This window comes from Littorina saxatilis, linkage group LG8, assembly GCF_037325665.1.
Source record: "Littorina saxatilis isolate snail1 linkage group LG8, US_GU_Lsax_2.0, whole genome shotgun sequence".
Classification (NCBI taxonomy): Eukaryota; Metazoa; Mollusca; class Gastropoda; order Littorinimorpha; family Littorinidae; genus Littorina; species Littorina saxatilis.
The window spans coordinates 39,127,924-39,155,423 of record NC_090252.1 but is presented as its reverse complement, the minus strand read 5'-3'; the positions used below and the strand labels follow the sequence as shown (position 1 = coordinate 39,155,423).

Genomic DNA, 27,500 nt, shown 5'->3' with positions numbered 1-27,500 from the left:
GCTTTTAAAAAGGCGGGAGTGTCTTATGTGGGGCTTTTAAAAAGGGGAGTTCCACTGTATTACACATGTACACATCTGCAACTTGAAGCTCTTAACAGAAGTATCGACATGTAAGACTCACATGCTTACCATTTACGATGTGTGTATCGATTTAGTCAAGGGGAAATCAGTGATGTAATTCAAAGGGATGACTGTGTAATCGACGTGGGGGCATTGCTTGCCTGTATAAAAGCCTTTGTTACGCTGTGACAACGTTGTCCAATGAGTCACTGATTGAAAATATGAAAAATGTTACATGTATCTACCATAGAATAACGGGAACGAGAGGGAAACGCACTTGAGCGCACGCGCGTGCTCGCGCGCACACGCGCGCTCGCACGGACACACTCATACACACGCACGGACACACTCATACACACACACACACACACACACATACACACACACACACACACACACACACACACACACACACACACACGTATACTCTCTCTCACTCAGTCTCTCACTCAGTCTCTTTCTCTCTCTTTCTCTCTCTCTCTCTCTCTCTCTCTCTCTCTCTCTCTCTCTCTCTCTCTCTCTCTCTCTCTCTCTCTCTCTCTCTTTCTCAAATGGGTTTATATGTTAAAAGTTAATATTATTACACTACATTCGCGAGCTATTTCTCTTCCCAGTGTGAACATAATACGTACTATATAAGATATTATCTCTGCATCCTGCTCTGCTTTTCTCGGCATAACAGTGAGTGGACACAAACGGTGCGGCAGTAACTAAACATTTCATTTAGTCGTTCACGCAGCCGGTGAAACGGTGTATTGATAATCTGATGTGTTAATAACCAGATACAATGTAGCAGCTTTCTCATGTTAGGGAAGGAGCTTACAACCATGGAATTTCTGTTGATACTCTTTCTGACAACGGGCTGGGGAACTTGTTATGGTATGTAAGCATTTATCTCTCACTGTGCCTGTCTGTCTGTGTGTATGTCTGTCTGTCTGTTTGTCTCAGTCCGTCAGTCTGTGTGGCTGCCTGTTTATCTCAGTGTGTCTGTCTGTCTGTCCGTCTGTCTGTCTGTCTGTCTGTCTGTCTGTCTGTCTGTCTGTCTGTCTGTCTCAGTCTGTCGGTCTGTCTGTCTGTATGCCTGTACTGTGTGTCTCAGGCCTGTCTGTCTATATGTTTGTATGTCTGTACTGTCTGTACTATCTGTACTCTCTGTCTTTATGTCTGCCTACCTGCCTACCTGTATGTTCGTTTGTCTATTTGTCTGTCGGTCTGTCTATTTGTCGTTCTGTCTTCTTTGTCTGTCTGTTTGTCTGTGTGTCTATTTGTCTGTCCCTGTTTTTTTAAATTATGTCAGTTATTGCAAACGTGTGTACCTTGACAATTATTTGATAACAGGTACTGCATTATCCGATTCACCGGCCGGTCAAAGCATCAAACAAAAGTTCAAGTTGTCAGGAACAGAATCGTGCTACATGACTGTAACAATTAGCAAAGAAAGAAAGTCATACACAACTACTTAGAAACGGCGAAACAACCAGATAACCCACACATTCAAAACAACGTCTTATAAATGTATACTTCAAGACCAGAAAAACTAGATTATAATAAAAAAATACCTCAAATAAAAAATTATGACAAAAGATAGTTTTAAAAGTAAAAGTATTTTGCAGATAGTCTTGTTTTGCCTTGAGAAATTAGCTGGAACATGTTCTTAAATGGAGGGAAAGTCAGCACACTGTAAAAGCTGGAATGGGGAATCCTAAAAGAAATATGTCATGCATAATTATATTCGTCCTACTGTCAGCTATGAGAAGAGAGTGCTGAGAAGTCCTGTGTCCTCAGTATTTGCCGACAAGAATTCACTGGACTCAAGTAGTCTGATTTGCAACCGGAAGCTTTGCGTGTAGCTATACTTGACAGTCTATGTCAGGCGACCGATGCTGTAGAAGGAACTATGTCACACGCTTTCCTTCTTTGCCACTACTAAAGCAAACGTGTACAAGATTGTATGTTACACGCTTTGGGAGCATAGCAAGAACGGATTCAAACTCAAAATCGTCCCTCCAAAAGCCCCAAAATGCACACACGACTTTTATTTCTCCTGCTGTTGTCGCGTCTTCTCTTTACACATTCTTCAACGCTGAGAATACTGAAAACGGCATCCCAGACTACAGTACTGTTTCCATACGCGAGTTTAGCTTCCCTTGGAAAGTGGCTCGCTCAGGAGGCCTGTTAGTCTGAAACTAGAAGGACAGAGTTCTGAACATAGATGACAAAGACCCCGGAAAGAACAAACATTTCGCGGATGCAGACACAGAAAGACGTCATGAAGAATGGAATGCTTCAAAAGATACAGACTGTGACGATGACTGTGACGTCATTCTCATATACCGAGACGTCATTCATTGTTGTTCGTTCACTTTCGTCAAAAAGTAGATCTCTCCACAATGGCTGCTCCTGTGTTTAGGTTTATCAAGCGTGAGTACGCAAAACGTGTTTGTTCTCTCCTCTGTTGAAGCTGTGAGACATAATCGCCATTACGAGCTAGTCGTGTGACAGAGAGTGTTCTTGCACACTCGACTGCTGCTGTTTCACTCCGGCTAAAGCCGTCGTGAAACATCTACAGTCTCGTGTGCAAGAAAACTCTGTCACACGACTAGCTCGTAATAGCGGGTAATAATGTTATTCGCGATAATCTGTGTTTGTATCACAACGATTAGTTGTGCCTCTACAGTTACACATGAGTATGACACGAACAGAGTAAGAGTCTGCATGTCCATACAATGTATTCACTTTTTTCTGATTCTGTTATTTAACACTTCCGGATTCTAAAACAGCTTTACGCTAAAATGCTATCGTCTGCATATAACAAGGTGCACACCGTACTTGTGTCATGAGAACAGGCTGACAGCGACGAGTGATGGTGATTTTGCATAATGAAGAGAATTCCTAATCAGGCACTTACTTTCTGTATCCTTATCCATATGACTAAGTGCCAAAAGGTGCTCACAGAACAGAAGACGACTTTGTTTTACAATAAAAATGTTTCTAAAAACGTGTGTCTGCTGAAAATTGGTGTGTGTGTGGATGAATGTGCGAAGAGATAGTGGACATAATTTCGTGTGTCTGACTTGAACGGTTTTGAAGTTATCTTTGTTTAAAGTCAAAAATAACGCCAAAACCGGCCATCTGAAAACGGACATCGTGATACCTCGTGTTTTGAATATGCCACAGAAAAATAACAAGAAGCACAAATGAATTGCATTTAGTTTGATTGAATGCCTGAAACATTGCTTTACAGACGAGACCAAACGTCAAATCTAAATGTCGAGAGAATTTTTTTTTTTTCGATAACCGAATTTTAAGGTGTCGCACGCAAGATGTGTCGTCATCACGGCATACATTTTTCAATCGCAGATATTTACTAAATTTCTTTTCAAAAATTCTGGAATTGATGTCGACACGTCAAGCGATAACGGTGTATCAAACTGCTGTCTTTCAAGTAATCCAGCAAAGACTGCAGAACTTTTGAACAGCATTTTTGAAAACGATTTGAAAATTTCGTCATATCTTGCGTGCGACAAAATGTTCGGTAATTAACGGTTATTTTCTTTTAAAAACAAAATTTACATGTACAAAGATCTACTTCATCTACGGAACCACGTGACACATTCTGTGTTCAAAATTTGTGAAGAAATCACGAACCACGAATGCGCTATCAAGTGTTGAAATTATGTCGTCAACATCTTTTCAGATCTTGCGTGCGACACCATCTTGCGTTCAACATAAAATGTCACTACCTTATCGAGTTTAATGGGTAAAACTAACTATTTGTTGTCTTAGTTTAATCTTCTTAATTAAAAGCGTAATAAAACCGAACTTCCAAGATGAATTTTAATTGAGATTAGCGAAAGAGCGGGCACGCAAGTCGACCTTAAAGTAAAAGAATGATAACACGAGCGTTTGTCGTGTTGTCTTGCGTGCAACACATTGTCCAAAAAGGAAAATGTATATTTTTCTCAGACGTTTTTTAAGTTGAAACCTTGAAACTTCACACACATTTGGGGTTTAATCGCCCCCATGCATGGTAAAAGTCTTGTTGACCCTTGTCAGATTTCAAGGTCACGGCTGGGTCACATGTGGTTCAGAAAACGGATGAAACATATTTTTTCAGAGATTTTTGAAGCTAGAACCTTCAAACTTCAAACAACGCTTTTGCTTAATGATTGTTCAACATGGAGAATTCAAGGTTGATCCTTGAGAAATGTGAAGGTCATAGCAGGGTCTCGTGTGGGTAAAAATGAGATTGTTCGGACACTGCATGTAGCATGGAACGACAAAACATAAGTCATGTCATATTTCAGATATCAGTACATTTACAAATGGACAACACCAGCAAACATGAACCAAGTCTGGTCGACCTTAGTCAAATGTCAAGGTCAAAGTGGCGTTATGGTTTGGGTAAAAAAAAAAAGGAAATTGTATTGAACTTCAATTTATATAAAACCAAAGTCGTGGTTGATCTGTTTTAAGATTTAAGGTCAAATCAGTTATTTAAGGTCAAATCAAATAGAAATGTGTTGATGCTTAAATCTTTGAAACTTCCAACAGGTTTGAGGTTTGACACCTTCTGGACTTTGAAATCTGGTATGGTTGATCCTGGTAATATTAATTGGTCAAAACATCAAGATCAACAATTATAAAATAAGCACTTTCACCAATGTCAAGTGAGCAATAGCAGCAAACGTGAGTCTTATAAAGATTATCACTTTTTGTGTGACCTCAACTTGACCCCTCTGAATGCTCTCAATCATGGAAATTGACCACACTTTGATTATAACCAAACAACATCAAAACTTTGGAATGTGTGAAGTTTCAAAGGTGTTGCTTAAAAGGCGTTCGTGAAAATGACAATTGTATGTGTCTGACTTCAATGCGACCCCGCTGCGACCTTGACGTTTGATTTTATCAACCAGACTTTCATCATGTGTGAATGACTTCAAACACTATAAAACTAGTTGAAGAAATTGACAATTTTTCAAAGTTTAAGCCAGATGGCACTGCTGTGACCTTGAAATTTGACAAACATTAACCAGGCGGTCACCTTTTTTAGAAAATATCCTTAAAGGATCTTTAACCTTACTGTGACCTTGGAATTTGATGAGGTTTAATTTAACTTGCGTAGTGTGCCAAGTTTCAAGGCCCTAGCTTCAAAAACATATGAGAAAACCTCATTGAAAAATGTATATGTTTGACCTCAACGCGACCCTGCTGTGACCTTGACTTTTTCAACCAGACTTTAATCGTGTGTGAACATTATACACTAGAACTGTGTGTATTTTCAAAGCTCGTGCTATAAACGCGCTGAATAAATTGAAAATATTCCACATTTGGACCAGATGTGACCCCGCTGTGACCTTGAACTTTGACAAAGATTAACCAGCAGGTCACTTTTAATAAGGTTTTATAAAAATGCTGAAAGTACGTTAAGTATGTAAAGTCTAACTGATCTAGTATTAAAACATGTAAGACGTGACAACGACAATTTTCCAGTTTGCAAAGGAAATTTAACCTCGCTGTGACCTTGAAATTCAATGTTGTTTAATGTGATGTGCACCATACCTGGAGGTCATTACACTTTGGTTGTGTGCCAAGTTTCAAAGCCCTAGCTTTAAAAACGTGCGAGATAACCTTAATGCTATGACTCAGTGCCGTTTTGAATGATATAACGAACAAAATTATCGTTATTTGTAAAATCATATGGGTAAATTTATCTTTTCTTTTCGTAATTGGGTTCCAGCATCTGTTGTCTTAACAAAAATCACAATATCAGTCGTGTTTGTCAACTTTTAATTTTAGCCCCTTTGTCCGCTTTTCGTGCGCACCTTTTGGCACTTAGTCATATGTGTTGCAAGATCGTTTCTACTTACTTTACACCAGGTTCACCGCACAGTTTCATCAGATGTGAACGTCAGGGAATCAGATTGAAACTTCGCGCGACACAAACTCGTTTTGTCACTGAAGAGAGCGACCTTGGCATTGGTGACGTCAAATGTTCGAAACAAATTGCATTGTTTTTCATTAAAAAAATGTCATGTTTGAGGAATTTGCTAATTCTTCAGATTTTTGCAATGTGAGCCCAGTTTGTAGTTAATGCACAAATCAAAATTTAAGCTGAGGAATATAGAGTGGAATGATCAGGCTACTTTCAAGCGCGGCCTTACTAAGAGTGCATATTGTGAACACACTTCCTGAGGCCCTGTCTGGGATGTATATAGACGCAGCATTGAGTCCAAAAAGAAAACAACACATTCCTAACCGCAAAAAAAGTGTACTAATGACTGTTCACAATGTTCTATTATAATTCACGTTGGAAATCCTTCACAACTGTCCTTATTTAGTGGGGCACTGAGTGGGTCTCGGCAAGCCTCGACCCCCGTAGGTGCCCCACTTAACAATGGATGTCTCTGGGGATTGTCAATGTGAGATAAAAATAGAACATTGGGTAATCTTTATTTACTCGTTCAGACAATAATGTTTTTTCTTCACATTATTATGTCATGTCCTCAGGTTATGAGATATCGCAATGTGGCAGCGATGGCAAAGTTGACCTGGAAGAAACTGGTTCGGCGTATCTGACATGTACTGGCATCACAGATGACACAGTGATATGGGACTTCGAACGCGACGATGGTACCAACTTAAGCATAGCTAATTGTACCTGGCCCAGCTCTGTCTGCACTACTACCTTTGCCGGATATGAAGTGAACAGGACAGACAACAGCAACTGCACACTGACTGTCACACGAAACCACAGACACACCATCGCTGGCACTGTGATCTGTGGGGGAAATCAAAACAGTGATTCAGCACGCTGTAAAGTCCGTGTCGTGTGTAAGTTACTCAATGTCTTGTTTTTGATTATCTCTCAGTTTTATCTGAACATACTTTCAGTAACTTCACACCCACAAACAATTTGGCCAATTCAATTCGTGGCATATCATAGAGATTATTCCATAATTGTACACTCCCATTTGAAACCCCACGCAACATTCCTTATTCCAGGAGACACAGTAAAGGTGTCAAGGCTTACACAAGTTTACGTTATGTTTTACCTAATGAAAAATGCAAACCGTAAAACGTTTACCGTATACGAAACATAAATAGCATGCAGTCACAGAAGGAAGTTAATGCTATGAATATTTCTAGTGTATCTAACTATGCAGGAAAAAAATAAAAAATATGGGTAGCGCCGTATGTATGGCAGCTCGCTTTCCCCAGGGAGAAAGCAGCCCGAATTTCCATGAGGGTAACCTCACTGGACTGTAAATCTTATCCAATCCAATCCAATCCAAGTGGGTTTGACCAACATCGCCGTGTCTATTGATATATGTATCTGTGTTCAACTATACTTCTTCTCAAATACATTGTTCGAAAAAGAGTAAACTTCTTTATTTGTTATTTGTGTCTTACACGCTTCGATTCAACTGGTTAAACGTATATTGGCTGCAGGGGTTACAGTGATGTCATTCTCATTTAGGTATATAATTTGTCAGGAGCACTAACATGCTTAGTAATGTCAACAAAAAAGTTTGTTTTACAACAAGGTATCAGACATTTTTTAATATGTTATGGTGACAAATGTTCTATATTGCTCACCACTGCAATAAAGCAAATCAGTGGAGTTGACAAAAGTATCTTTTTGACACAGATAAGGCTGACACATTGTCCAACTGCAGTGTCTCAGTGAACGACACTGTCACAGACAGGGACTGGACAGTGACAGCATCGTGTGACGTGGAGAAGATGTACGCTTCTGATGGACACTACAGCTGTCGCTGGGTTGTGCCTGATGAAAATGGGGTAATCGACATTCACAAACACACACACACACACACACACACCAATGTACGCACATGCGTACCCGCACGCATCGACACACACACACACACATACACACACACACACACACACACACACACACACACACACACACACACACACACACACACACACACACACACACACACACACACACATATTTTTAGAAGACGAAGTTCAAGTTCGTCTTGGCAAATTTGTTACGGATTGTTTTAGCATTGTATAATGCATTATTATTATTTGTTGTTTGTTGTGTCAATAACTTTACTGGTTCATGACAATAAACATTATTCTATTCTATATTCTATTCTATTCTATTCACACACACACACACACACACGCGCGCGCATGCACGCACGCACGCATGCACACACGCACGCACATACACACACACACACACACACACACACACACACACACACACACACATATATATATATATAATTATATATGGTTGACTGTTTCAGACCAACACAGAAGTAAAGGGATCCTTTTCAACACAAGGTTTTTCGGAAAACCGAATGGTATACAAAAGAGGAACGTGTTTAATCAGCAACCTGCGAATGCCGACAGCAACAAGAACCTATGTGTACGATGTAATTGTAAACCCCGGCAACACACGGTTGACAGGACCACGCCTTAAAATAAGTAATTACCCGAACACAATGGGCGTGTGTGTGTGTGTGTGTGTGTGTGTGTGTGTGTGTGTGTGTGTGTGTGTGTGTGTGTATGTGTGTGTGTGTGTGTGTGTGTGTGTGTGTGTGTGTGTGTGTGTGTGTGTGTGTGTGTGTGCGTGCGAATCAGTAAGGCAGTGAATGAGAGAGAGCACAAGATATACAGGGAAATAGAACAAGAGAATGTGGGGGAGGGGGCAGAGGGAGTTTGTTGTGTCTGTCCGTCCGTATGTCTTCCAGTATCTGTGTTTGTGTTCATGTCTGCTGGCAACGAAACAGTAACGATATTATCACGCATGAATAATCTAAACAGAACAACCAGGGAAACCAATACTCTCGAGCTGTCCTGACTTAGTCACAGAAGGCGATGACGTCCATTGCATCTGTCAGGCGTCAGACAGCAGTCCTCCTGCCGTAACCACGTGGTTCAGTGGCATCAACTCCAACAATTTGCTGCAGTTGAGGAACGTCAGCATATCTCCGGAGGATTTTCATTACACCTGCTCTCAGTATTGGGGCGGTCTGCACAACAATTTTCAGAAAAAGATAAACTACAGACCGCGTGTCACAAGTAAGTGAAACATCTAATTCTATTAAGTGTCATAATTGTAATGCAATACAATTCAGTTTAACCCCTTGACTGTCACAAAACGTATCAGATACGATTTTGCTCTCATAAAAAGAATCAAAATATCTGACAAGGGAAACAACTGCTGTATATTGCCCTTTGAATTGCAGTACGATGATGGCCTCCCCTGAGAAGACAATTTTCTCAGTTTTGATCTGTTATAATTTATGTTGTGTGTTATGTTTTATCATTTTCTTTCTTAACTAAATTCGTTCGGCAGTCAAGGGTGAATATAATTGATATTTTACTAAAGAGCGCAACAGGAACGAAAGTAAAGAAATGGTGCTGTGACTTAATATCTTAGAATGTCTTCAAGATGATCGTAGCAATGCAAATATGTGACCCTCCACCACGAAATGAGTCGCATGTCACCTCGTGCGGTTCTGCGCTAGGCTTAATATAAGTCCGGGGAGTGTCTGGTAACAGTGTGAGGGTCACCTTAGTCACAGGCTTATAACTGTCGCTCTTTTTTTAAAACGGTTTTCACCACTGGATAGAGCATAAAAAACTCTTTAGGAAAATGTAACAATATGAAAATCATGCAAAGGTGACATGCGACTCATTCCGTGGTGGAGGGTCACATGTATGCTACAATCTCTGCTAATACTCATAAATGCCAACACTGAGTGTCACAACACAGGTGATAACGATGACGATGACAGCAATGGGGACATCAGTGATGACGGTCCATCGATCCCAACCATCGTTGGCGGAGTGGGAGGGGTACTTGTCGTCATCATTGTTATCGTCATCATCGTTGTCGTCGTCGTGAAGAGGCGTGGAGGTAGGGCTTTGACATGTTGTTTGGTCAGATTTTAAGGACTACTTTTTCTAATCCAATGTTGAGTTCAATTTACGCATCCTGAAATCAGGTCAAAATGAGTTCGGCTCATTCTCTCCCTGACAGGATGCCTTGAGTTTTCTTGTCTGGCAAGGAAACCGATTTTTTTTTTTATACATATTTAGAGCTGTTTGTAATGTATTATTGATATAAGCAGATTCGCGATCGTCGATAATGATTTTTCATGGTGTTTTGTAATGTTTAAATTACAAAGGAATTGACATGTAAGACAGTTTCAAGCGAGCTATTTTTCGCGGCTGTATTTACTGTGCAAACAACTCTAAATATGGCAAAAGTGTCACGTGATAATCAACCGTTTGGTTTCGGCGTTCACTGGAGCAGACGATTTTTTTCTGTAACCAGTTGACAGTGATGAAACCATATATTACGGTCTCCTTCCGGCAGCAGTCCCAAAATTTCGACTTGTTTTGACCTTAGAACGATGTCTTTATCATAACTGTGAAGAACAGAACGGAGATCACTGTCGAAGTCGGCCAATCTGCAATCATTTTCGTCTCGCGAACACTGATCTCAAATTTAGATCAGTGCTCGCGAAAACCATATGGGAGATAACTCTGTATTTTTGTTTTGATAGATTCGCGTAGGACTATAGCGTCCGGTCAGGGAGAGAATGAGCCGAACTCATTTTGACCTGAGTTCAGGATGCAATTTACGATGATTGACATCAATTGTACTGTATGTATAATGACTATTGAACACATGAGAGTATGTAGGTGGTTATGTGTAAGAGGGTGTGGGTATGGATGTGTGTGGAGATGTGCGTGATTTCTTATTATGCTTGGAGCTTGTGATTTTTTATGAAATATTGATTTTCTGAGGAGTTATATATGAGCCAAAGAAAAAAATACGTGTGATCTACATTCAGACAATAAAGTTGTATTGAACTGAATTGATTTGAATTGATACTATTTTGAAGTGTTAAGGTTGAACAAAATCAGTGATGGCGGCGATGGCTATAAGTACGTTCATGTCGGAATAGGGGGCAGGGACAGGAAGAGAAATGGAGAGTGTTTATACCTTTCTTCTCTCTCTCTCTCTCTTATTTTATTTTTCGAGGGTTGTGGCATAAGCAATACAACGAGCTTTTTTTCAACCAGCCCTCGCCCAGAGAGGGGACTAATCTAATCACATATTTACACGGATATTAACGTAGAAAAAAAGGTAGAGAAAAACAACAACATATGAATATTTACACATTACTTATTCTGTCACCCTCGAAATATAAATTCCAGTTCAATTCAATTCAATTCAATTCTCTCTCTCTCTCTCTCTCTCTCTCTCTCTCTCTCTCTCTCTCTCTCTCTCTCTCTCTCTCTCTCTCTCTCACACTGTCTCTCTCTCTCTCTCACTGTCTCTCTCTCTCTTTCTCACTCTCTCTCTCTCTCACTCTCTCTCTCTTTCTCTCTTTTTCTCGCCCTCTCTCTTTCTCTCTCTCTAGCTTGTGCCCTTTGTTTTCCTGTTTCTATGAGTCACTCTCGTTAATCTTCAAACGTTTGCTTTTCGTGGACTTTAAATAGATTTCTGCTGTTGACAAATGAAGCCATAATCTATATTCTTAAAATACTATTATTCTATGATTTGTCAGGTTCACCCAAAGTAGCAAAACCACGTGACTCGATGGAAGAAGGTGAGGAGGTACTTTTGAATTGCTTGTCTCCTGAACCAACACACGGCTGATTTTGTCATTTGCTGGGTATCCACCCGTTTTCTCTCTCTCTCTCTCTCTCTCTCTCTCTCTCTCTCTCTCTCTCTCTCTCTCTCTCTCTCTCTCTCTCTCTCTCTCCACTGGGCGAAAAGTCACGTTTTGGCACTATAACGTGGCATATAACATGAAACATGAAGTTAATCAACTGAATTTTGTGGCATTATACCTGTGCGATTCACATCAAGTTAGAAAAACTGCCGTAACGCAATAAAATCCCTGAGATTTTAGCGGGTTGCAAAACACAGTAAAACATCGAGTTTGGGTGTCTGCGTTTTGGACGTTTTCGCTACATTAACGCACGGCGATTCACGTCGTGTTAAACGCGTTTCAGCAGTGCGCAAAACACCACGAAACCTATGGAGTTTTGATAAGTTTTTCTGGTTTCTAAAACTTGATGTTAGAGTGTTGTTTTGATGGATTATTCTGCGTTTTCATCAGCCTGGTGCCGAACCTGCAGAATCAGACGATTATCGGCTCCCTCTCTCTCTCTCTAGTTTCTCTCTCAGCACGGTCACACACACACACACACACATACACACACTGCACATACATCATACACACACACACACCGTCACACACATTCACACTGTCACTGCACACGGCACACACACATGCACACACACACACACACACACACACACACACACACACACACTGTGGCTGACACTGACTGACCGTCACACACACACACACACACACACACACACACACACACACACACACGGGCACACACTGACTGACCGTCACACACACACACACGGGCACACAGTGACACACACACACACCCCTTGAACTGACACACACACACGCACACACAACTGAACACACACATACACACACTGATCATCAGTTTATAAATGTGAAAAAAAGTGCAGTGCACAAACATTTTTGGGGGTATCTCTTATTTTCTCTATAATTATGAGCCTTGTCACAGTACAGTGTACAGGAGAGACTGCATTGCCCGTGCGTTGAGCAGAGAAAGTAGGTCATTCTAACCTGACTATTTAGCGCGGTCAGATTTTAGTTTTCTTCTATATTCCTTTGCACTTTTGCTGGGGTACTGGCCGAGTTAATCGTTTTCCCATGTGTGTGGGACCTGTAAGGAATTCGAAGCGGCGAAGGACCACAGATAGGCATTTGTTCTACTCCCCCCCCCCCCCCCCCTCCCCGAAACATCCGTCCGAGATGGTGGCTACTGACTGGACTTGCAACTTTCTCAACTTGTACAGTACGAACTGCAGTGACTCGAATTTGAGTTTTGGGATTTCTCTTGCTCTACCTTTTCTGATAATGTTTTACTTAGCTCGTGTTTAGATGCAATACATACTGTCTCTTTACATAGAGGGGGAATCGAGACGAGTGTCGTGGTGCATGTGTGTGTGTGTAGAGCGATTCAGACCAAACTACTGAACCGATCTTTATGAAATTTTACATGAGAGTTCCTGGGTATGATATCCCCGGACATATTTTTTATTTTTTTCGATAAATACCTTTGATGACGTCATATCCGGCTTTTTGTAAAAGTTGAGGCGGCACTGTCACACCCTCATTTTTCAATCAAATTAATTGAAATTTTAGTCAAGCAATCTTCGACAAAGGCCGGACCTCGGTATTGCATTTCAGCTTGGTGGCTTAAAAATTAATTAATGACTTTGGTCATTAAAAATCTAAAAATTGTAGAAAAAAAATGTATAAAACGATCCAAATGTACGTTCATCTTATTCTTCATCTGACATCATTTTCTGATTCCAAAAACAATAAAGAGACCAAAAAGCAATGTACTCACGTTAAAATGACGAACACGGAACGAATAACGGCGACGTTTCGACCTAAGGGTCGCCGTTATTCGTTCCGTGTTCGTCATTTTAACGTGAGTACATTGCTTTTTGGTCTCTTTATTGTTCCCTCTCACATGCAGTCGCCATTGTTTAATACATTCCAAAAACATATAAATAAAAATATAATTTTTTTTATCAAAATTAAATTTTCGAAATCAATTTAAAAACACTTTCATCTTATTCCTTGTCGGTTCCTGATTCCAAAAAAATATAGATATGATATGTTTGGATTAAAAACACGCTCAGAAAGTTAAAACGAAGAGAGGTACAGAAAAGCGTGCCATCCTTCTCAGCGCAACTACTACCCCGCTCTTCTTGTCAATTCCACTGCCTTTGCCACGAGCGGTGGACTGATGAAAAATTGCATTGCGTTCAGTTTCATTCTGTGAGTTCGACAGCTTGACTAAATGTTGTATTTTCGCCTTACGCGACTTCTTTTGTTTTAGGATCGATTTTGATAATGATTGAGAAAGGAGAATAGCCGGTGTTAGTTTTACAGTCGGTTTTATGAAGTTTGAGTAAAGAAGTGCGTGGTTTTTACCCTCCCTTTCGTTTCCCTTCCCCTTCTTTAGTTTGCTATTATTGTGCCTAAGAGCCGAAATGGCTGCACTCTAACTCATCTTTGATCTCCCAAAAGACTCCATAAACAAACTAGTGTATCAAGAGGCTGGCTGGCTGCCCCTCGATGAAGAAAGAAGACTAAAGTCGGCCCAGTACGTATCAAGAGCAAGTACTTTTGACAATGCTGTGAACGAAGAGCTCACTGCTGAGTTCGACACAATAACCTCGGCCTCTTACCAAAACCTAAAAAGAAAAACACCCAAAATACACGAAGCAACGATCCCACTAGCAGACTATATGTTCAACCGATATTTCAAGAAAGTGGGGGTAAACCCAGGTAGGATGGCCCACATTCCCATTCACCCCTTCCCATTTTGGTTCATGGAATCCCCCATTATCATCCCTGATCATGATCTGGGTGTAACAAAAAAAAGATAACCATGTACTTGTCTCATCAATAGTAAAAGAAATAATCTCAAACAATAACAAAGATCACCTACAAATATTTACTGACGGCTCCAAAAAAAATGATGACCAAGCTGACTGTGCTTTTGTCATTCCTGACCTCAAAATAAGTTTAAAAAATTAAACTCAACAAGGATGTGTCCATTTTCACTGCAGAAATACTGGCTACGTTATCTTAAGAGCATGCCACTATATCAATGACCCCCCTCGACCTCCAACAAGAGTCGTGATTCTCTCCGACTCAAAACCAGCATAACTGCTCTTCAAAATGGTTCCAGAAACCGGGAAGAGCTTCAGACGGAAATATTGTTCCTCTGTCACCAGATCATTGCCTCTTGAACAGAACTGACCCTTAGGCTACGTACTTCCCCTCACACACATGGATCAGAGGCAAGGATATGGCTGACAGAGAAGCAAAAGAGGCTGTTACAGATCAAGCAGCATTTCATGACATAAAATTAACAAAGACGGGAGCAAAACACAAAATGGCCAAAGTTGCCTGGCGTCACTGGGACTGGGAAACAGAATTGAAAATAGAAGGCAATGCCCATGGTTGGCTTATTCTGCCCCGACAAACAAAACAAAACAGGCCTACACTCCCCACCTCCCTCCTTAAAATACTTCTCAGAATTCGCACGGATGGCCATGGATGCGCTCACAAGTGCTTTCCCCGTCTCTGTGAATGTGGACAGTTTATATCTTTGTTACACCTCTTTGACCGCTGCCAATCACTCCAGCAAGATTTCTGCAACCTACACACCCTTGTCAACGAACATAACCTGAAACCCCATGAGTTTTTTTTTAGATAAACATTGCACGCTTCAATGGAAGCTGGCATACACCCTGTGTCTCTCAATAGTAGAAGACTGAAATAGGATATCTGTTTTAAAAAACCCTGATCTCCGTTCCTCACACCGAGCTTTTTCTTCTTCATTGTATTATTTTTCCAGTTATCTATTTACTTACCTATTCCGCCAAAAATATAACAATATCCCACATAACAAAAATTAAAAAAATAAGCCTACAAAACCGCTCCAGTCCAACCATATTCCGCGTACACAATCTTCACTTCCATCCCCATTTTGAAATATCGCAACAGACTTCCAGATATAATTATAACACGATCATATATGTGTTCTCTGGTTGCATGTTTGTTCAGTGTCTTGTCCCCACATAAACCATATTAACTCTACCTGTCCTAAAGCAAGTTGCAGTTCTAAGAGGACGTTAAAACTAGTTATCATCATCAACACACACACACACACACACACATATGAAAGAACCCATGTATATTTTTATGATTGTTGTTTTGGTCTGAATACAATTTGGAATCTTACTACACTCTTGTTAATTGATTTTACATTTTGTTGTCAGAAGTATTTTGTTCGTCGGTTCGTGTCTGGTGCGTGTGGTTTGAATGCCGTCCTGTCAAATGTCTTTTAAAAACGCATTCACGGTAACATCTTCGACGCAGACACAGACAGTTAGGAAGGGCTCCTAATATGGACCACTTTTTGTTTCATGCTGATAACTTGCTTGTTTTCTTGCGAAGAAGTTTTATTTTGTGTTTGGTAGTCCTTTTCTCTTAGGTTAACCGTTAGGCCTAATTAGAGTGAAATAGCTTTGATAAACATTCCACAAAAATTAAATACAGACAAAATCACAAATGGTCCATAATAGGAGCCTGGGCGCCTAATATGGATCAGTGAAGCGGCCTTCACAAATCACTGTAAAAAGCCCCCTATACTTCAAAATAACATGATACAACTTAGTGTACAAGTCAGTCTAATTCAAATATGCTTTAGATTGATCTGTTTCGGGTTGATGAGAGCATTATTTGAAGCACACCAGGAAACTAAAGAAGCTTATCAAAAACAGAGTGAAAATAAGTGAAATTATCAACTTCCACGAAAAGAAGACTTTTTTTTTTTAAATCTCGAGGACTAGTTATAGGTTATTTCCAGCAAGCTTCTTAATGAATTATTGAAAATAGCTTTTAGCTTTTTTTTTCTCGATTTGTTGAAGGTGGTCCATATTAGGGGACTCGCACATACTTTGAGATCTTGCTAATATTTTTTGTTTGCACGGTAAAAACTCGGGGTCAACCCTGCTAAAATGTAACAAATGCGGTCTTAGCTGTCATATATAGCAATTTTTGTGTGATAAAAGCTTTGACAGAAACGAGTCCGTTTTCGGCGGCAAAGCCGTTTAGAGTGAACGCTGCCAAACTGAGTGAAAAAAAGAGAAAAAGCCTAACGGTTTTGAGATTTGTGTTTCTGCAATACAGCGAACAAAACTTTTTTGAGCGCTCAAGCGCCGTTAGTTTTTCAGAACAGGAGGTGGTCCATATTAGGAGCCGGTCCATATTAGGAGCTACGTGAAGCTACCACCGCTCGGCTTTACACACACACACACACACACTTTTAATTAGTTGCTTTTGGCACACGGCCTCATCATCTGAACTTGAAACAAGTCGCGTACGGCGAAAATACAATATTTAGTCAAGTAGCTGTCGAACTCACAGAATGAAACTGAACGCAATGCCATTTTTCAGCAAGACCGTATACTCGTAGCATCGTCAGTCCACCGCTCATGGCAAAGGCAGTGAAATTGACAAGAAGAGCGGGGTAGCAGTTGCGCTAAGAAGGATAGCACGCTTTTCTGTACCTCTCTTTGTTTTAACTTTCTGAGCGTGTTTTTAATCCACACATATCATATCTATATGTTTTTGGAATCAGGAACCGACAAGGAATAAGATGAAAGTGTTTTTAAATTGATTTCGACAATTTAATTTTGATAATAATTTTTATATATTTAATTTTCAGAGCTTGTTTTTAATCCGAATATAACATATTTATATGTTTTTGGAATCAGCAAATGATGGAGAATAAGATAAACGTAAATTGGGATCGTTTTATAAATTTTTATTTTTTTTTTAAATTTTCAGATTTTTAATGACCAAAGTCATTAATTAATTTTTAAGCCACCAAGCTGAAATGCATTACCGAAGTCCGGGCTTCGTCGAAGATTACTTGACCAAAATTTCAACCAATTTGGTTGAAAAATGAGGGCGTGACAGTGCCGCCTCAACTTTCACGAAAAGCCGGATATGACGTCATCAAAGACATTTATCAAAAAAATGAAAAAAACTTTCGGGGATTTCATACCCAGGAACTCTCATGTCAAATTTCATAAAGATCGGTCCAGTAGTTTAGTCTGAATCGCTCTACACACACACAGAGACACACACACGCACACACGCACATACACCACGACCCTCGTTTCGATTCCCCCTCGATGTTAAAATATTTAGTCAAAACTTGACTAAATATAACAACTACAAAACACAACAACGTACAACAACAGCATGGTTGTGCCTGTCGGGTTATCAGTCACCATAAGGTGCCTGTACTTGTCAGTCTCTCTTTTTAGATCAGTGCCAGTGGCCTGTGCCGGCGATAGTTTGGTAAAGTCGCGCAGACCGCGCATGCGCCATGTGCATTAAAATGTTATCAAAAATGGCGGATAAATCTAACTCGTGCTAAGAAACGTTTCAAAACCAAGCTTTATGGACGTTTTTATGACTACGTACTCCAGCAGACATCAACTTGTGGTCGACGTGTGTGGGTTTTGCTCAAAATACGTAAGTATTCGTCAGCCGTTTGGCTTCTCGAATTAAGTTTCAACTTTGTCTCTGTCTCGAACCACAGGCGGAAGGTATCCTTCACTGGACCACAACTTTCTATGAGTATGAAAGTAGTCTGGTGGTCCAGTGGACGATACCTTTCGCCTGTGCTCGAACCAAATACTAAGCTTACCAGTTACCACACTGTCATACTCATAGTCATAGTGATAGCACTGATACATTTGTACAGGTAAACATGGCTGTTTGCTGAAAATCAGTCTTTGTGAAAAATTGTAATGATGTCTCTGAAGTTTGATTCAGTCCCTAATTCATTCAGTGATTCATTTTGATGGGACGTCAACCCATGGTGAGACTAATAATGATATTTGATCGTATTCTGCCAGTGCCATTGCCAACTGCCATGGTTGTTCTTGTGTGCACTAATTAGTAATTTACTAGCAATAGGAGTTCGAGTTCTACTATAGTAGTATTTTACTAAATCATTACTACTAGTACTAAATACTACTGCTACTACTAGCTTTAAACAAGCTATGGTTTGAATGACCAGCTAAATGCTAATAGTTAATAAGTACATTATTTTTGCATCAGCGAGGTATACATAAATTTAACGAAGTGGATTCACAGCGCGCGTCGCGTTGTGCAGCGTTGCGATTTACAACGCGCTGCGCTACGAGGAACGCTGCGATTCACGACGCGCGATGTATTCTGCCGATACATTTCCTTCACAATCGCAAAGTTTACAACAGCTACATCTATCTGATCTATTTGAGAAATAAAACTGTCAATAAAACGAAAAACAGAGCTGAGCCATTCTCTCTCTCTCACTCTTTCAACTGAATTCACCAGTATATCGCCGCGTCGATGTAAAAACGTGCCTACCTCTGCTGAACAATCCTTCTCATTGCGGTCAATGCGCATGCGCCAATCTTGGACTTACAAAAATGCGACCCTTTGACCGATCGAACCATGGGTTAGGGTAAGGCTAAGGCTAAGGGTTAGGTTGTTCACGACCTGATTAATCTCCCCATGTTAGCGCATGCGCATTGACCGCAATGAGAAGGATTGTTCAGGCAGAGTTTTCAGTTTGTGACACCGGCCTTGAATACTTGGCAGTCATACTAATACTCATATCACTACATGTCATTGCAATGGCTTCTACTATATATGGAAAGGAGCTGAGTTTTTAAACTGGGATGACGTTTTTAAACAATTATCTGAGTACAGTGCCGCGGAACTGTTAATCGGTGTCACACCAGTTAACACTTCAGCAGCCATTTTGGAATTCGCGCATGCGCAGATCATTTTTTCAGCGTGGGTTTTTTTTCCAGTTGATTTGAACGCGTATATATATTCAGTCTGCATAAAGTGCAATTTTGTAGTCTTGCAGCCCTGAAGTTGCTTTTGCATGTCCAAAGAAAGAGTGTAAAATGTTGCTGATAATCATGCATACATGTACAAAAATAAAGCGCATCAACAATCTGCGCTGGTGAGAGCAATAGCCGCGCTCTGGGAATCGCTGCGCTGCACAACGTGCCGCGCTCTGTGAATTGCCGCGCTGCATAGCGCGCTGCGCTCTGTGAATCGCTTGCCTAAATTTAAATATTTTATTTAAAAAATACCGCATGGTTTTGCTTGACCAAATCATTTATCAGCTAACAATATGCTTTTATTTCAGTTGGACCTGACTTGAGCATGGTTCCGTTGTCTCCGCAACAACAGATTGGTTACTCAAGAATTGCAGGCATGTCCAGTTTGCAGCATGTGCAGGCTGACCCCGCTGAGTGTGAAGATCTGATGGCTGATCTAGACACAACATAAGCTGCTTGACACTATTCCAAGGTAAGCAAGAAGCTTTGAAAATAGTTACTTTAAGTGTTACTTAGTAAGTGTACATTTTTGTGGGTGAACCATCGGTAACCGTCCCACCCACCCCCCTCGACACCCCCACCCACACATACAAACACGCACACAAACTTGGGTTTGTATTAACTACTCTTCATAAATGAGTTATGTAATTCATCAGAGGTTTGAAGTCATTATGGTTTTGCAAATTAGTAAGAGACTATGTGGGTGCATGGATTCAGTAATGCGCAATTAATACATGCAATACTCCTGCTGGTGAGTTCACTACAAACAGGTACTACATTAGAACTGATCTATGTAATTTGTAAATGAGGATGATTAATCGTAATCTCACTGTCAAACTGTCATGATACTATTGCCATTGACAGTGCTAGATCACTTCATAAAGTTATTTTAGTAAGTAATCATATGATATTGATAATTTTGATATAGTGATTTACTGACGGTGACAATGACATGTTATCTTCATACTATTCCAGGTACAAGATGCTAAACGTGCAGATATCAAGGGCTTGGGATTTCGGCTCCTGGAGATGCTACTTGTAACTCTTTTGTGAGTACCGATGTATACTGGGTGTTTTCTCAGTTTTTGTCCGCTGTCAGTGTGAGATTTATATTGTGGTACAGTGGAACCCCCCTGTTAAGACCCCCCAATTTAAGACTCCCTCCTTTTAAAGACCTTGTTTTCTCAGACTTTCTGTTCATAACCTCTGTAAAATTACCCCCCTTTTAAGACTCCCTCCTTTTTAAGACTGAATTTTCTCAGATTATTGGAGGTCTTAAAAGGGGTGTTCCACTGTATAACCTGTTTTTCTAGTTTCATGGTTTAGCCACGACTCACTTTGAATGAGGGTCATCTGCCAGGCATTTAGCTGATTATCTGATAGTGATAAGTGATATTTATTAATTTGCTATTTATAAATTACAGTTGCAGTAAACTAACACTGTCGCACAAAGTATGTGACTTTAAAAAAAGATTTGTTTGAAATCATGTGAGCTCTGTCCACTAGATGATGGAGAAGGGAATTTTTCCAGTTGAGTCTGCAACATGGATTTTTCTCTCTCAGGATAACAAATACAGCAGGGTTCGTACAGGTCATGGAAAACCTGGAAAGTCATGGAATTTGATTTTTAATTTTCCAGGCCTGGAAAGTCATGGAATTTCAATTCAAGTCATGGAAAGTCATGGAATTTAAAAAAAAATAAGAAAGAAAGAAAAATTAACCTTTAGCCCAGCCATTCCCCCCCCCCCCCCCCCCCCCCCCTGCGATTTGCGTCTCCAGCACAAGGCTTGTTCGTATGACCAACTTCTCGTTCGTATTTGCATACGAGAATAACGGTATTTTTAACGGCACTTGAGCCAAAGCGAGGCTCACTTCCTTCCGTTATCTCGTCGTGTCGTCTGCGCTGCATTTGAGTCGGTTTCGTCAAAGTTTTTTGTTTTTGCATCGATAAAGTACTTTAGCGCTTCGACAAGCAAGATGGAGGATGATGAGTTTGAAACTTTCTTTCGAGTTGTTTCTTGACAACAAAAAGTATGCGGAATTGGAACGAATTACCGAGGAAGATCTTCGCAATGAACTGTGTATCGCGGTGAAAAAAATGACAGTTCGTCAAGTCACAGTGACGGTTACGAAACAGAATTTACGAAAGTGCAGATGGATACAAACAGTGGCTGGTCCAGTTTAGTGAAATGACAGGACCAGCAAACATTACCGATAATCTGACTGCGTAGCAAATGCTTGACTTGCTTGTCGAAGAGACACTGCGTAGAAACTGACTCAAATTCAGTGCAAAGCAAGCCAGTGTCAAAACTGGCAGTGACAAGACGTAAAAAGTTTGCGTGTTCGGAAATGGCGACCTGTGGATCTAGTCATGGAAAATGTTATTGAGGCTCATGGAAAGTCATGGAAAAGTCATGGAATTTTGTTTCTAAAAACCAGTGGGGACCCTGTACAGTATGGAAGGAAAAATTTAGGGTTGGTGTGGCGATAACAATAAAGATATGTCATAGTGACTTGACTAATTGATTTGAATTCTGCTGCAGGTCAGTCGTCCCCCACCTCCTGCTCCTGGTTGCCTACTACAACTTCCGAGGAAATACGACAGGACACCCTTCAGCTTGCTGCACCATGGTGTCTCTTGGAGAACAGCAAGGAACAGATACAGGTGGGGTCGGTTGGGATACCGTAAACAGACTATTTTGTTTTGTTGGCCTTAGCATAGAGTCTGGGGATGTGAGATGTGCATGATGTGTTGTTTGAATCTGACAGTGATTGTATGAATTTTTTTATACATGCATTGTTGTCACGCGCTTTGAACTTCTGATAAGGCGCTTTATAAATGCCCGTTATTATTATTATTATTATTATTATTATTATTATAAATAGATACACGAACTTATGTTAGTTTTCACACGTGAGCATGAAGGGATGTGCCTTTAATATGAGGAATGTATAGGGGCTTGCAATATTGAATTTGAGGGATGTTTGCAGTTATATAATATATTAGCACAGCTCAGTTTTCTTGAGGGTTACGTGAGAACAGTGAAATTCTCCTTTGAGGACTGAAAAATATCTTGGATAATTGGTCTTAATTGGAGGGGGGGGGGGATTTAAAACATAAGTACATTCACATGTGTTTTTCATTTTCACTGTGTTAAGGTGGGGAGGTCCTTCTCTACTTCTTTCTTTGTTTTCCCATTGACATATTTTTGTTCTTGTCTATATTTTTTACATAGGTTCACCATTAGTCCTCATCCCCAGCCGACTGTTTCCGCTGAAGCCGTGAAGGATACTTCTTCATGTAGGCGTGGACATCTTTTTCGTCGCCATGCAAGGCTTCCAGTACCATATAATTTTGTGAATACTCTGGGGACCTGTCATCGACTTTGGAAGGACGCTTTATTTTATAACACTTTGTACCCCATCTATGTTGACCAAGATTTTTTAAGCCGAGACCAGCTGTGCTGCAGCAGGTCACTCTGAATTGTAGAAACTGTGTATCAACAGGCTAGAATGCTGGCGTTAGATCAACGTTACAGGAAGCGACTGAAGCTAACCGTCTAAGCAGGATGCGGATATGTGCCGAATGAGAACAGATGCAATGTACATAGTGACTGTGTGTACGGATATATATCCATACCTGGTCAGATAGAGCCATATGAGTGGGTACGGATATATCCGTACCTGGGAGACAAGGAGTTAAGACCACATCTGAACTGAGGATTTAGTCTCTCCATAATCAAACGCTGAAGAAGATTTCAGAATGAACTTTGTTAGATAAATTATCAATCAATCAATCAATATGAGGCTTATAGTTATATCACGCGTATTCCGTGGGTACAGTTCTAAGCGCAGGGATTTTGTTTTGATTTTTTTTTTATGCAATTTATATCGCGCACATATTCAAGGCGCAGGGATTTATTTATGTCGTGTGAGATGGAATTTTTTTACACAATACATCACGCATTCACATCGGCCAGCAGATCGCAGCTATTTCGGCGCATATCCTACTTTTCACGGCCTATTATTCCAAGTCACACGGGTATTTGGTGGACATTTTTAGCTATGCCTATACAATTTTGCCCGTCGCGATATAACCTTCGTGGTTGAAAACGACGTTAAACACCAAATAAAGAAAGATTACAATTTTGCCAGGAAAGACCGTTTTGTCAATCGTGGGATCTTTAACACGAAGGGACCTCAGTTTTTCGTCTCATCCGAAAGACTAGCACTTGAACCCACCACCTAGGTTAGGAAAGGGGGGAGAAAATAGCGGCCTGACCCAGGGTCGAACACGCAACCTCTCGATTCCGAGCGCAAGTGCGTTACCACTCGGCCACCCATGCCGGTTGTTATGATCGCCACATTTTAGGTCCCCCCCTCCCCCCCTTTTCAAACTTCCCCGCTTTTAAGACCTTACGTTTTTGGATTTTCTGTTCACAACCTGTTGTGCATTTACCTACATATTAAGCAGTGTTTCTTGTATAGAATATAGTCAATGTTTGTAAAGATTTTAGTCAAGCAGTATGTAAGAAATGTTAAGTCCTTTGTACTGGAAACTTGCATTCTCCCAGTAAGGTCATATATTGTACTACGTTGCAAGCCCCTGGAGCAGTTTTTTGATTAGTGCTTTTGTGAACAAGAAACAATTGACAAGTGGCACTATCCCATCTTCCCCCTTTCCCCTATCCCATCTCCCCCTTTTCCCGTCGCGATATAACCTTGAATGGTTGAAAACGACGTTAAACAACAAATAAAGAAAGAAAAGAATTCATCAACGAGTGATTACTGCCTCACCATAGCAGTTAGGCCAGTCTTACTAACTCTTACTTTTATTAATGTGCCGTGATGCAAAGACGTTGAGCAGTTTTCAGATGTTTATGAATCTAGGGCTTTCAAAATTTACTGACATGTTGGACTCCATGACATCCAAACAGGAAGTTCAGTTACCCCTTTTCAACTTTGAAGGTCACATTGTGGGCGAATTTTTAGCAAAAAGTTGGAACATTGGTGTGACTGTTCTTACTCACAAGGAAAGTGATTTAGTTATTTACTGATTTTTATTTTGTATGGCCTTCTTTCACCCATTTAATCATTCATAAATGTTCATACCCAAGGGAAGTAATTCACATATATATCTATGGCCAATGTTTTCACAGGGCATCTGCCCCCCCTCCCCCCCCCCTCCCAACACACACTCACATGGGCTAAAACTTACATGGCTTTTATGGGTATGACGCTCTTAATCACAAGGGAAGTAATTTACTGATGGTGTGTTTTCATTTCATGTGGCCTTCACCGATTTGAATAATTTATTTTAGCTTATCCAATTATAGTGTGGATGAACACTGTCTCCACTCAAAATAGTCCTTTGCTATTGTACATTGTGAATCAGCATTTTTGTTTTTGTCCTGTTTGAATAAAGTGCAATAATTTTACAACCAAAGTGTTAATGTTAAAGATGTTTACATAATGTGTGAAGGATGATGCATTTGAAAACTAATATTGTTAAATGTCAATTGACCTGTGACAAGTCAGCAAAGTGCAATATCCAAGCATGAAACCCGCACACAATTCCCAAACAACATGCTTTCTTTTCCACAAAATTCCATCCAGGTGAAAACAATTATGTGAACGTCATAACATGGTGTTTTTTTACATTAATAATCAAGCCTAACACCAACTAACATGGTGTTAATAGGCATTTGAGCAAGCTTTAACACCAACATAACATGGAGTTAATAGGCATTTGAGCAATCTTTAACACCAACATAACATGGGGTTTTGCATGTTAAACCAGCAATAACATGATGTTAATCACATTACAAGCAAGCTGTAACACCACCAAAACAAGCAGTTTTGCAAGTTAAGTCTACGATAACATGATGTTACTTGGCGTTAAACCAAAGCTTTAATGCCATCAAAACTTGACATTTTTGCATGTTACAGACATGCTGTAACATGGTTTAACATGATGTTTTGACCGTCGCAAAACGCGCTGAAATTCCAGGCAATTTCGCAGCGATAACTTCAACAAAATCCAATCAAAATCTGGCGTTGTCGTGAACACCAAAATGTGATAAACCCATTGAAACTTGAAGTTTTGTTGGGATTTTGAGTAGTTTTGTAAGATACAAAACGCCACTTTTCGCCCAGTGCTCTCTCTCTCTCTCTCTCTCTATTTCTCTCTCTCTCTATCCCTCACACACACATACACACACACACACACACACACACACACACACACATACACACACACACACACAAACACACAAACACACACACACACACACGCACACATACACACATACACACATATACACACTCACTCTCTGTCTGTCTGTCTGTCTGTCTGTCTCTTTCTCTCTCTCTCTCTCTCTCTCTCTCTCTCTCTCTCTCGATGGTAAGTGTTGTTTGACACCCTCGTTCTTGTTTAATTGTTAGTTTGATTGTCTCTCTCTCTCTCTCTCTCTCTCTCTCTCTCTCTCTCTCTCTCTCTCTCTCTCTCTTTCTCTCTCTCTTTCTCTCTCTCTCGATGGTAAGTGTTGTTTGACACCCTCGTTCTTGTTTAATTGTTAGTTTGATTCTCTCTCTCTCTCTCTCTCTCTCTCTCTCTCTCTCTCTCTCTCTCTCTCTCTCTCTCTCTCTCTCTCTCCCTCTCTCTCTCTCTCTCTCTCGATCGATGGTAAGTGTTGTTTTACATCCTCGTTCTTGTTTGATTGTTGGTTGGTTGGTTTGCGTGTTTGCTAGCCTGCTTTCTGTTTGTCATGTATTAGCATTTATCTCTCTATGTGGCTTTCTCTATGTCTTTGTCTCTCTCTATGTCTTTGTCTCTCTTTTTCGCTCTCTTTTTCTCCCTGTCTGTCTGTCTTTGTCTGTCTCTCTCTCTCGTATCTTCACTCTTTTTTATATTTAGTCAAGTTTTGACTAAATATTTTAACATCGAGGGGGAATCGAAACGAGGGTCGTGGTGTATGTGCGTGTGTGTGTGTGTGTGTGTGTGTCTGTCTGTCTGTGCGTGGAGCGATTCAGACTAAACTACTGGACCGATCTTTATGAAATTTGACATGAGAGTTCCTGGGTATGAAATCCCCGAACGTTTTTTTAATTTTTTTGATAAATGTCTTTGATGACGTCATATCCGGCTTTTCGTGAAAGTTGAGGCGGCACTGTCACGCCCTCATTTTTCAACCAAATTGGTTGAAATTTTGGTCAAGTAATCTTCGACGAAGCCCGGGGTTCGGTATTGCATTTCAGCTTGGTGGCTTAAAAATTAATTAATGACTTTGGCCATTAAAAATCTGAAAATTGTAAAAAAAAATAAAAATTTATAAAACGATCCAAATTTACGTTTATCTTATTTTCCATCATTTGCTGATTCCAAAAACATATAAATATGTTATATTCGGATTAAAAACAAGCTCTGAAAATTAAATATATAAAAATTATTATCAAAATTAAATTGTCGAAATCAATTTAAAAACACTTTCATCTTATTCCTTGTCGGTTCCTGATTCCAAAAACATATAGATATGATATGTTTGGATTAAAAACACGCTCAGAAAGTTAAAACAAAGAGAGGTACAGAAAAGTGTGCTATCCTTCTTAGCGCAACTACTACCCCGCTCTTCTTGTCAATTTCACTGCCTTTGCCATGAGCGGTGGACTGACGATGCTACGAGTATACGGTCTTGCTGAAAAATGGCATTGCGTTCAGTTTCATTCTGTGACTTCGACAGCTACTTGACTAAATATTGTATTTTCGCTTTACGCGACTTGTTGTATCCTACTTCTGCTGTTGACATGGGAAGGCATCCTTTACATGTTATCATTTGCCTGTCCCTCTCTGTTTCAGGTCCACGCAATGAAG

The 27,500-nt window shown here is 40.3% G+C and overlaps 1 protein-coding gene and 1 long non-coding RNA gene across 4 annotated transcripts in view; both read left to right on the top strand.

The window, feature by feature from the left end:
• LOC138973510 (uncharacterized) overlaps window positions 1-27,500 on the top strand; it is a 49,223-nt gene that overhangs the window by 19,708 nt on the left and 2,015 nt on the right. The window contains exons 1-8 of one of the 2 annotated variants that reach the window (XM_070346218.1): window positions 771-939; window positions 6,574-6,897; window positions 7,715-7,866; window positions 8,352-8,532; window positions 8,872-9,129; window positions 9,827-9,970; window positions 11,634-11,675; window positions 27,486-27,500. The exon at window positions 27,486-27,500 is cut by the window's right edge and continues 30 nt beyond it. In XM_070346218.1, coding sequence (XP_070202319.1) covers window positions 864-939; window positions 6,574-6,897; window positions 7,715-7,866; window positions 8,352-8,532; window positions 8,872-9,129; window positions 9,827-9,970; window positions 11,634-11,675; window positions 27,486-27,500 — 1,192 coding nt within the window. In that variant the 5' untranslated portion in view covers window positions 771-863. Of the gene's footprint in view, window positions 1-770; window positions 940-6,573; window positions 6,898-7,714; window positions 7,867-8,351; window positions 8,533-8,871; window positions 9,130-9,826; window positions 9,971-11,633; window positions 11,676-27,485 lie in introns of those variants that run through there. The other variant, XM_070346219.1, reaches the window with a different exon arrangement.
• LOC138973498 (uncharacterized) lies at window positions 17,997-25,076 on the top strand. 2 transcript variants are annotated; one of them, XR_011458043.1, is made up of 5 exons: window positions 17,997-18,260; window positions 19,939-20,102; window positions 20,606-20,679; window positions 22,174-22,295; window positions 22,867-25,076. It is a non-coding gene; the product is annotated as an uncharacterized lncRNA (long non-coding RNA). The 2 variants fall into 2 exon arrangements; XR_011458042.1 differs by lacking the exon at window positions 17,997-18,260 and having other exon boundaries at window positions 19,875-20,102.